General features: G+C 46.4%; 1 protein-coding gene across 1 annotated transcript in view; it reads left to right on the forward strand.

The window, feature by feature from the left end:
* AP3D1 (adaptor related protein complex 3 subunit delta 1) overlaps nt 1-7,614 on the forward strand; it is a 43,983-nt gene extending 36,369 nt beyond the window's left edge. Inside the window, exons 23-32 of the mRNA XM_082495422.1 lie at nt 954-1,016; nt 1,641-1,739; nt 2,266-2,415; nt 2,551-2,598; nt 2,982-3,171; nt 4,280-4,368; nt 5,407-5,492; nt 5,936-6,057; nt 6,813-6,892; nt 7,288-7,614. Of these exons, the coding sequence (XP_082351548.1) occupies nt 954-1,016; nt 1,641-1,739; nt 2,266-2,415; nt 2,551-2,598; nt 2,982-3,171; nt 4,280-4,368; nt 5,407-5,492; nt 5,936-6,057; nt 6,813-6,892; nt 7,288-7,383 (1,023 nt within the window). The 3' untranslated portion in view covers nt 7,384-7,614. The remainder of the gene's footprint in view (nt 1-953; nt 1,017-1,640; nt 1,740-2,265; nt 2,416-2,550; nt 2,599-2,981; nt 3,172-4,279; nt 4,369-5,406; nt 5,493-5,935; nt 6,058-6,812; nt 6,893-7,287) is intronic.
* The last annotated feature ends 4,177 nt before the right edge of the window (nt 7,615-11,791 follow it).

Here is an 11,791-nt window from a genome sequence, read left to right on the forward strand (position 1 = left end):
GTTGAGGGAGGTCATTCTCCCCCTCTACTCTGCACTGGTGAGGCCACAGCTGGAATACTGCGTCCAGTTCCGGGCTCCCCAGTTCAAGAGAGACAGGGAACTGCTGGAGAGGGTCCAGCGTAGGGCAACTAAGATGACTGAGGGATTGGAGCATCTCCCGTATGAGGAAGACCGAGAGCACTGGGACGCTTTAGCCTGGAGAAGAGAAGGCTGAGGGGAGACCTTATTAATGCTTACAAGTAGCTAAAGGGTGGGTTGAAGGAGGATGGAGCCAGGCTCTCTTCAGTGGTTCCCAGTGACAGGACGAGGGGCAATGGGCACAAGTTAGAACACAGGAAGTTCTGTTCAAATACACAGAAAAACTTCTTTACGGTTCAGGTGGCAGAGCACGGGCACAGGCTGCCCAGGGAGGGGCGGGAGTCCCCTTCTCTGGAGATTTTCAAGACCCGCCTGGACGCAGTCCTGAGTGATGTGCTTTGGCAGGGGAGTGGGACTGGAGGATCTCTAGAGGTCCCTACCAACTCTGAAAATTCCTTGATTCACTCTTGTTCTACATCCTGTCCCCCATGCACTCCAGAATCTTTCAGTTATAAAACCTGGCATTAGTTGTCAGTTACTCTGAAGACTTGAAGCATCCTTCATGTTCCCCACTCTGCAGAGATGCGCTTTTCCTCTGAGGTGCAGCCAGTGTGCTTTGAGTGCCTGTGGGTGCTGTGATCTGTAGGGTCATTTGCCGTTACTGTCAACTATGTCCAGGTTTGGAACTGTGCTCGAAGGCTGAAGTTAAGCTTCTTGAACTATTTGCTCCTAAATGTATGGCAGCATCTGTGTATGAGCATTCTGCAGTGATGCATTCCCATGAAAACTTGACGTTTTAATTTAATTGATTATTTTTAAATTTTATTTTTTAAAGAATGGTATCAAAACAACCTTTGTTTTCTCTTGAAATTCAGGGTGAAGACTTGGATTTCTGGCTCTCCAGTGCTCCACCGCCTGCTTCCACTACCCAGGCACAGGTAGGCATCTTACCACGTCACAGAAAACTTTTTCTTCTGATTGCATCTTAGCTGTGATACAAGTGCTTTGTCATGCTGCAGGAGAGGAGGGAAGGATAGGCTTCGTCTCCTCGACTTATCGCTGTGAAGCAATGACATTTTATCTCCCCAGTTTACAGACAATGTAATGGGAGGTTTCAAGCTCATTCTGCTGTGCAGATCAATGGATAGGACTACAGATGCAGCGACAAGTTTGGATTTTAATATAATTGGTGGTTTTTAATACTATGTTATTGTATGATTTTATTTCCTAGTGAGCTGGACACTAGCAATATTAATAGACATGAGAGACACAATCTGAAAGAAAGAGTCTTATGAATTTTGATGGGAGATTTTAGAGAAAGAGGCAGGGGAACATAAGGGGATGGATTCCTTGGAGGAAATTATTTGTATCTTGTCCTCAGGTGATCATATTTGCTGTGTGTCAGAGGCATAAAATGAAAGGCTTGATACCGTGTTAGTCTAACGTAATTTTTGAAGAATTGATGGGGGAGATGTGTCACTGTTAAGATGTCTTTTGATGTGAGATTCAGTTGTTTCACCTGTGTTCCGTTAGTGTCATAATCCTTCTGCTAATATACTTAGAGTGAGCCTGAAGTGGGTGCTGCTGTGGTGGCTGAACCTCAAGAGGTAAAAAAAGAAGAAAGGGAAGAACGAGATGAGGAGGATGATGATGAAGGAAAGGTAGGTGGTTTAAATTGCCGACCACCCATAGCCTTTTTCTCCTAGTGTCTCATATTGCTTAAAAAGAAGCCCGCAGGAATTACCAACAGCATCCCATTCAGTGTAGTGACCACCTGCAAACAGGCAGCGGTGGGATGTTATGCCCTTGAGGAGCCCTAAACACTTCATAGTAAGAGGTTTGGTTGTTCCTTGAGCCGAGGGTCAGGTAGCAGTTGTAAAGCTGAGCTTCCAAACAGGTGAAGAGATTTGGCCTCCTGCTGATCCCAGGCTGCTTTAGGTTTAGGTGTTGTCATCTGAGCGGGGAGCAAGGGTTTACTGGGACTTGACACAGAATAACGATTGGGGTTTAAGGAATGGAAGCTCAGTTTCAGCTTTCTGCGGTAGTAGGAAACTTAAGTTCGGTTATCCAGAAGGCTGCATAGAGTGGGGAGTCCAGAGATGAAAGACTGGTAGAAGGGCCGTGATGTAATGACTGGAAAGGTAGGGTTGTCTTTAAGCATTTCCTGTAGTTTCTTCTTCTTGGTAGAAATCCTCCAAGCATAAGAAGAAAAAGCACAAGAAAGAGAAAGAAGAGAAATCAAAGGATAAAAAGAAATCCAAAAAGAAGAGTCATCACAGCGAGGAGGAGACAACAGAGTCGGTGCAGAATGGAACACTAGATGACGAACCACTACCAGTGAGTAGCTGTGCACTGGCAGCACTTGACTTGGGGAAAAGGCAGGAGCTAAACTGTTTTGGGAGGAAGGAGAATGACAGCTTTTTTCAGAGAAATTAGTTATATTGTGACTATGATTTCTTTCTTGTTTTACAGCCTATGTCCAGTTACCGCCTTCTTGCTGAAAATCCATACATTAAAATGGTGAGTTTTTTGGCATTCAAATCCAGATGTCGTCTTTTTTTTGTGTTCTCTAAGAAAAGAGAGGATACCCTGGGGATAGGATAACAACTTCACGTAGGCAACATTTAATTGAAGAACGCTTAAATCCCAGGAGGTAGAAACGTAACAAAGCTCCATTTCCATTCCTTTGGATATCCCATTTAAGAAGTTTTTTAGTTGGTATTTTCCCACTATTTAGCTGTACTGTGGAGCTGATCACCAGTGTGCTTTTCATTATGCTATAGATGTACCACATTACCTTCTTTTCGAAGCTCACTTTACTCTGATGCTGTGTTCTGTTCTGGTGCTCTGCTGTTTGGGAGTTTCTGAAGCTTTCCTGTACTTTTCTTTTTCTTTATTTGCAGACCTACGATATTCAAGGAAACCTCCAGAATGATAGTCAAGTTACTGTCTCTGTTATCTTTGAAAACAAAAGCACTAGCTTCCTTAAGAGCATGGAACTCAATGTCCTGGACTCTCTCAACACTAAAATGCTCCGACCAGAAGGATCATCAGTACATGATGGGATACCTGTGCCCTTCCAGCTACCCCCTGGTATGCGCAGCTTTACACAGGGTTCTTGGAGTATGTCTAGTCCTGCACTGCCCTCCTGTGGAAAGAATTGTTTGAACTTCTTGCCACTTGCTGTTTTCCAGAAAGACATGTCCCTCTGCCTGGGTGTTCACCTGGCTTTCGCACAATTCACTGGAGAGGATAAGCCTTTTTACAGTATGGCTATAAACACAGGTGGTTCTGTACGGCAAGAGCAAAGCCTGTAATGTAGGGCTGGGAGTCTGAATGTTTGAGTTCCTTTTTCAGGTGACTGCGGGCTGGCACACCGTTGAACGTGCCAGCATCATCAACTACAGGAATCTCAAATTCATGAGGATTTTGCTCTGAGATTTAAGATGAAACAAACCTGTAGGTTCTTGAAGTGTTAGAATCTGCTTTTGAGCTATTGTCTTACTGTTTTAATGGCAGAGGCCATATGCAGAGGAAGTTTGCAATAAGTATGCGCTTATTTTGCTGGGGAGCTGAGCCCTTAAGAAATACTAGTCACGGAGATGAAGAAGAGAGCAATTCGACTGTGCTATTGTAGAGTTTCTTTGAATTTCACTTCCTTTGCCAAAGAGTTGATTTGAATACTGAAACAGCTCCCAGAAGTCTTCTGTGATTTAGTGGCTTGAGGGAGCATTTTGATCCCCCATGGAAAGCGGTGGGGTATTTTTTATTTTTTATTTATTTATTTATTCTAGATAAGGCAGTTCTTGACACAGGCTTGTATGTTACAGGAAAAGCATAGAAACATTACAATGCGAATTAGTTCTGAAGGCTACTTGGAAAAAAGGATATTTTCCAGTTACACAAACAGTTTAAATATATTGCCACTGTGACATACTTTGCCCAGGCACTGGCTCAATAACTCTACCAGATGCCACCTATCACTGCTGCTTTTCAGAGATCCACAAGCTAAATGCAGTACCACTGTTAATTCACAGCAGGAATTGTGCATATAACTTGCTTCCAGCAATGTGGAAAACTTCAAACTTGGTTCAAAAATAGTCATTACATAAAGCTTAGCTGCTACCGATCAGTTTAATCATTACTTAGATATGGAAACCATTTTCTGACTTGACTTCTCCCTCTCCTCTCTTCATGCTAGGAATCTCTAATGAAGCCCAGTTTGTGTTTACACTTCAGAGTATTGTTATGGCTCAGAAGTTAAAAGGAACACTGTCCTTTATAGTCAAAGTAAGTGCAGCTTTAAACTCTGTGCTTCTGCTTCCTTTGGAACTGCATAAGGGAGCTTGACTTGGGTGGAAAGCACTGCTTTAGAGCTTTTTTTAGGCATCATTTCATCTCTGCTGCACCAGCCCATTCTGTGATGTGAGAAGTATTTTTACATGACATCTTGTGCAAAGAGTGTCCCGGATACTGCATAAGCATGTCCTAAATTGTCATTCCTGGCAGTATGTGAGCAATGCAGCCTGAAACATATGCCACATTGTCAGCTAGAAAATCACTGCAGTTGCTGGGGAGAGGAGGTCAACCATCCAGTGAGAGATGCAACCCAGGGTCTGTTTCTTCTGATCTCTGTTACCCAAAGATCAGCTGGATACTGCTACCTGGTACAAGGCCGGAAAAAACAGTGATAAGGACTACATACAGTTAATAAGGATGGAAACCCAGAATAAAAGTGAGGTTAGCTGAAGGCATTGTTTAATAAGTATTGACCTGTATAAGACTATGTGGGTTTCTAATCTTATTTTAGTAAAATTATTAATGAAGAAGGTGCCTGAACAGCTCGAAGGAAATGAATGGAGACAATTGTGGCTACTTCTGAGTCAGCCATTATCTCTATTTTAAGGGTTTCTTAAAAATAGCATACTAGTCCTATTTTCAGTACCTAAGAATCTGGGAGATATTAATTTATTATTTTGCTTGGGAAATTGTGAACTGTAAAACCACATCTCCAAGTGTTAGTTTAAATTCAGTCTGCTCGATATATTTCAGCAGAGCGCAGTCGGCAGTGCAGCCAGATCCCTCCAGCAGTGTCCCTTATCTGCTCTAGGTGTGTGTGTCAACCCGGCTACGCAAATCTTGTCTCTAACTGGCCTGATGTAGTAGCGTGATGGTCGTTCTCAGACTGATCCTTCAGGCCCAGCCAGGGTATATCAAAGGGAGTTGAGCCCTAAAGTCTTCATCGGTGCCTGTTTGGTAGGTGGGGGTGGTGCCTCCTCTTGCTGCCTCGGGGCTCCCATTCATCTCCTTTCCTTTGACCTGTTGCAGAATGATGAAGGTTCAACCCATGAAAAACTAGATTTCAAATTGCACTTCAGTTGCGCTTCATACTTGATCACGACGCCTTGCTATAGGTAAGTGCCATTTAGGGAGCAGAACATCGGTGCTTTTGCCGCCCATGTGAAGCTGAGCTTTGGCTGCAGGCCATCTCTGCGAGATATGCAGCATGCTTTTGACTTTGGCTGTTTGTGATTGCTTTGGTTACAGTTCAGTTACCTTGTGTAATGTTTCACCGTTAAAGTATTTCCAGCAACTTATTTCAAGTGATTCTGAAGAAGGAGCTATGTGCACTGTAGGCTGGCAGAGATGGTGTGGAAGTGGCTCTGGTTGAGGTCATAGGGTACTCCAGGAGATTCTGGAGTGTGACTCCCATATTTGCTGTAAACCCCTTTTTCCTGGAGCTTGGTAGTACTTAGACTTCTGCATCTGGAGATGTCTCAAGGTCTGCATGGGGCTAATGTGGCAGATTACACTTGAATTTCTAGTACAAGTGTTTACTTTCCTTCCTGTTTTGCAGTGATGCTTTTGCCAAGCTCCTAGAGTCTGGAGATCTGCACATGAGTTCTATTAAAGTAGATGGAATTAGCATTTCTTTCCAACATCTACTGGCAAAGATCTGTTTTCATCATCATTTTTCAGGTGAGTCTTCCTCGATGCAGAATCTTCTGCAGAATTCCGTATTCTGAAATTTCTGCTGTGCTTGGCAAGCGCAGCGCTCCGTGGCCTCAACAATGACAGAAGCGGGTGATGTCCAGATTAAATAAATCTGGGAGAGGAGGTGTTTTTTCCAGTTTTGTAATACATTGGTATGCTCAAAGCATGCAGTGTTCTTCAAAATGAACTCTCCTGGTGTCCCCATGGCTTTCCTCCAGTGCAGCGAGGCACGTGGCAGGTATCACGGGAGCAGCTCCTGATAGTTAGGGCTGTAGCTGTTCTCTGGAGAGTGTGTTTGATCTTCAGAGCTTCAGCCTGTCTCTTTCCCCAGTGCTTCGTTTCAGTAAAGGAGAGCCTGAGCTATTTGAGTTTGGACTTACTAATTAAAACCCAAGTGCTGGATGAAGCAAAACAAATGACAGTTTCATCATGCTCTGGTGTGTGCGTTAGACGTAGCCTCACTGGAAGGATTTCTGGGGAAGAGTTCTACGCTCTGATCAGCATTTTTGCCACAAAACATTTGCAGCTTACTTAAAAGACAAATGACTAACCTCATTATTGCGAAATAGCCCAGATAGGAGCCAGGCATGTACATCAGCTTAACCCCGACTTCCTCCTCCCCTCACTCAGTAGAACTTCTGTTCCTTGAGGTCAGACAAAGCAATAATGCCTATTCAGGGGAAGCAAATCTTATATTAAAAAGTTGTCCCACTAAATGAAAACTCCTGCTTTCTTTATAGTTGTGGAACGCGTTGATTCGTGTGCATCAATGTACAGTCGTTCTATCCAAGGCCATCACGTCTGCCTACTGGTAAAAAAGGTGAGAGCATTGTAACACTTTCAAACGAGACCTGAGAGAAGCTCAATCCGCAGCCTTTCCTGTCTTAACAGAAAGGGGGAAATATTCCTGTCTAAATCATCAGGGACATCATGGGCGATTCAATTCAGCTGGCCCATCTAGCAGTTCTCACTGTGTTGCCACCAAGCTCGTACCTCCCCGTGGGCTTTCTGTTGCCCGGCGCGTTCCTGGCAGGTCGCAGCAGCACTGGTGGCTTCCCCGAACTGAGCTCTGGGCTAAGTGCGCTTCCTTCCTCTGTGGGCTCCACTGGCTGTTTCCAGGCCCTGAGCTTGGGTGGGAATAAAATTGTCCCCATGTAGAAAAGGAGCTAATGGATTTTCTTTTTTTTTTTTTTTTTTTTCCTTTTTCTTTCCAAGGGAGAGAACTCGGTATCCATAGATGGGAAATGTAATGATTCCACCCTGCTTAGCAACTTGTTGGATGAGATGAAAGAGACATTGTCCAAGTGCTGAATATTCCTTATAAAATATTCCAACTACAAGAAACACACCTAATGTGTAAAGACGAGCAGACCCAAGTGTTAAGTTTCTCCCTCGTACGCATGTACTATCCTGGGGCACGTGCTTTTCAGTTAACTCCACCATTGTTTGCAGTTTAGACATTTTAAGGCTGTATGTTACCTTTTTATTTCAAAACTTTTTACAAACTGTGGTGTTAACCCTTTCTAGCCCAAAGAGATCCTGGTGACGTGACTGGAGGAGGGAGGGAGGGAGGGAGGGGCGGGCGCTATTTATTCAGCAGCTCACGGTGATCCCGTAAACCTTGCCATCTGCGTGGGACGGTGGACTGAGCAGAATTTTATCAACAGTAGCACGGAGTCTGTTGCTTGTGCTTATTGCCGGGGAAGGTTGACTTGACCCTTAGCCATGGAATATGTCTTCAGGGCTGCTGTAGTTGATGTATATTTCTAGCAGAGGCTGGTGCTGGACCTGAAGGCCTCTTTTTTTTTTTTTTTTTTTTTTTAAATATGATTTATTATTATTATATTATTATTATCTCAAGATCTATTGTGATCAGCATATAAACATCCTTCATCTCCTTGAGCTAATCCGAATGAGCCCTGAGAGAACGGGGATGTTTGAGTTTCTGTTTATAGTAGTTGCCTTGAGCCTTAACCTTCTTTTAGTGACAGCTGAAAGAGTAGAGAGTGAATGCACGAAGCAGGCTGAAAGTGTTACTGTTTGGTTCTCTGCTCCTGTTGACCACCCCCGCAAATGGAGTCTGTCACGCCTCTCCCCTTTGAGCAGTCTCTGCTGATGTGTTTTACGAGTCCACTTCAATTTCACATTCCTGAAAAGTTAGGCTGTAGCAAGAAACTGGAAATCCAAAGGGGTCTGTTCCTGCTTTTTTTTTTTTTTTTTCTTTATCATTTTGCTCATCAGGTGAGGTTGACCACTACCAGGTTAGAGAAACGCCCACACGTGTAACCCCTCGTACTCTGAACAGTTTGCAGATACAGCCCCGGTCCCTCCCTCTGTGCTGTGAAACGAGAGATGTCGTGCTGTCTCAGTTGTCCCCGTAGTGTCCCGTGGCCCTGCCCGCGCAGCAGTGCATGCAGATTCCGCAGCGCCAGTGCAGCTGGGTCCCTGCAGCAGCGCTCTCCCTGCCTGGGGGTGGTGAGGAGCCGCAGGCTCTGTAGCAGGCGACTTTAGAGCGGAGAAAGGGAGGATCTACGGAGTGAAGCCCTTTCTGCACTATTGAAATCTTTTGGAATCACTGACTGGCAAGGGCTGTCACTCTGTCCTTCGCAGAGATGCTTGATGGATGTCCTTCTCCAAAATCTCTTGCTTTCAATTTTTTTTTTAATGTATTTTTTTTTCCCCCCATTTCTTTTACTTGCTGTTCCATACCCAGTAAACTGAGAACACGCTTGAACGGTTTTGCTTTGAGGCACGGGGCAAGAGCTGGTGGTGGCTCTTACCAAAAAGGTCCCCGGGGAGGGCTTGGGTTACTTTGCACTTCTCCAGCACCGCCACCACTCCGACAAGTGTCAGCAGCACCCGGTAGAGCTGGATGAAAACCCTATGCAGGGAACGGGATAAAGCATTGACCTTCTCCTTTGGGTGAATGTCCTGTACTTTAAGCGTGTCTCGTGCTCTTTTACACTCTTCCCATTTTTAGGGTATTTTGGCAAAGGCTCTGCTGTGGTTTTATCGCTAGGACCAGCTTTGTGTCCTGACCGCACTTGGCGCTGCAGGAATTGGTTTGCAGCAGGCTTCACTGCTGGTGAAGCAGTAGGTTTTGGTATTGGTCAACCTCCCTTGGTTAGCCAGTTTGTGTATTAGAAACTGAACATATTAAAATTGTCTTAAAGGATAATGTTCCTCAATTAGTGGGTTTTTTTTAATTCATGGATGAAAACTGTCACTTTAGCATGTAGAGTCTTCTCTTACAGAATCCTGTGCAGTGATTCTAGAATTTTGAAACTGTATGATGTGTTACATTCACAAATTTATTTGCTATCAACATTCCCTTTAAAAAAAAAAAAAAAGAAAAAGAAAACAACATACCACAAGCTGCTGTAATGATTTTGTGTCAAGATGATCCAATAAACTTTCAAAACAAAGTTAAATTTTTGGCTTTATAAATAGTCCTTTTATAAGACCCTTCCAGTTTGAATCGACCCGGAAACATGATGTGGGTGTCCCCCCGCACTGAATGCTTGTGGTTTTGGGGGAGGTAAGAGGAATCTCCATTCCAAAAGCTCTGGAGGAGGTCAGAAGGCGTTTCTGACCCCGCGGTGTGGTGTGGTGGGCAGCAGCAAGGGGAGTCCTGCCAGTCCTGTGTCCCGAGTGCCCGGCGAGTCCTGGTCATTTACCCACTCTGACTGCGGCAACAGCTCGAAGGTGTGAAGTGCCCGGGCAGAAGAGGAGGCTGGCGTGAGGGAGGATCCTGTTCTCCATCTCTTGTATTTTTAAACTGACCTGATTTTTACAGGCACCGAGCTTTGATTCCTGCACACTTTGAATAACTCATCAGTCAGGCGGTCAGGTTTTAGCGCTCCTCTGGAAGGCAGCGTTGCGAGCAACAGCTGTCACTAACACAAATTACAGGGAAAAAAAAAATAAATCAGACAATCTCAGTTAAAGCTGCTTTAATTTATTTTCTTTTTGTTGGATCACAATTGCAGCTAAAATCTAAGCACTTGTGAAACTGTGAGCTCTGGTCTTAATGAGATGTCGAGAAACTGAAGGACAGAAATCGGCCCCTTCCACCTCTTCCAGTGGCATTTGTGATGGAAACAGAGCAGCGATAACCTGAGGATTAAAGTCCAGTTCTGTCACGATGGGAACTGAGGCATTTGGTTTTGCTGAAACTTCCGGTGGTTATCAGTAAGACCAGAATCTATGAAAATCAGAAAACGCCAGGAGCTACCCGCTCTGCGTGGGGAAGAGCCCACGGCTTGTACTAACTCGGCAGATGAGCTCCTCCTGCCATGGGAGCGTCAGCTCGTTTGCTTCCCGCATGCTGAGCCATCCCAATATCACCATCCCCTCTTGGCCCGCAGGGAGCTCCCGGCTGGCTCTGCCGCCTGGTGGGACTCCACAAATCCCACAAAATGGGATGAAGACACCACCAAACACCCATATCTCTGCAAACGCATGGAAGAAAAAAAAAAAAAAAAAAAAAAAAAACAACCAAAACCCAACCCCAGGAAGCACTTGGAGGGAACATCAAGTGGTTAATGAGCTGCAGGACCTTAACTGGACAATGCAGGAGTCTGCAGCAAACCTGGCACTGGGTGCTTCTGGCTTGGAACAGGGAGATGGGCTCTTGCCCTGTGCCCTGCTCTCTGCGGTGATGTCACTTAAAAATGTATTGAGCATCTGGACAATCAGTCCTTATCAGTATGTTATAAATGAGTGCATAAGAGAAACCCGTCCTTGCAGGGAAAGGGGAGTGCCACCCCCGAGGTTCGTGGTTGCAGGTGCTGGATGCCAAGCCTTGGAACTCCATGGAATCGTAGAATCGTCTGGGTTGGACGGGACCTTTGAGATCATTGAGTCCAACCATCAACCTGACACTGCCAAACCCACCACTAACCCCTATCCCTCAGCGCCACGTCTGTGCCTCTGTTAAATCCCTCCAGGGATGGCGACTCCACCACTGCCCTGGGCAGCCTCTTCCAGTGCTGGACAACCCTTTCCATGAAGAAATTTTCCTCAATCTCCATCCTAAACCTCCCCTGGCGCAACTTGAGGCCGTTTCCTCTTGTCCCATCGCCTGTTCCTTGGGAGCAGAGACCGACCCCCCCCCCCCCCTCGCTACCCCCTCCTTTCAGGGAGCTGTAGGGAGGGTGAAGGTCTCCGCGGAGCCTTCTCCAGGCTGACCCCCCCCCACCTCTCCCAGCCTGTCCTCCCAGCAGAGGGGCTCCAGCCCTCCCAGCATCTCCGGGGCCTCCTCTGGCCCCGCTCCAACAGCTCCGGGGCCTTCTGCTGTGGGCCCCCCCCGAGCTGGAGGCAGCACTGCGGGGGGGTCTCGCAGAATGGAGCAGAGGGCGTCAGGCCATCACCCCCGGGGCTGCCAGTTTTGGGGGGGCTCGTGGAGGTCCCTGGCCCCGAGAGCACCGAGCTCCGCTCCTGTGCGAGTGAGAGGGCCGGAGTGCAGGGAGAACTCCCGGGGTGCCGGATTGGGGGGAGCCCGCCAGGGAACGGCCGTGCTTTCGGTGTGAGTTGGGTTTGGGCTTCCCGGGGGGGTACCACCCGTGCGGTGAGAATTCCCCTTGGGGCCACCAGCTCTCCCCCCGCTGCCACTCCGTTCTATGACTTCTAATGTCACCTACGGGCAGGTCCCCTCACCGCCAACTCTTCCACCAAGGCCCCGGCCACAGACTGGGCCAGGACCTTCTCCCGGGGGTAC

This window comes from Vanellus vanellus, assembly GCF_965231255.1.
Source record: "Vanellus vanellus genome assembly, chromosome: 25".
Lineage (NCBI taxonomy): Eukaryota > Metazoa > Chordata > Aves > Charadriiformes > Charadriidae > Vanellus > Vanellus vanellus.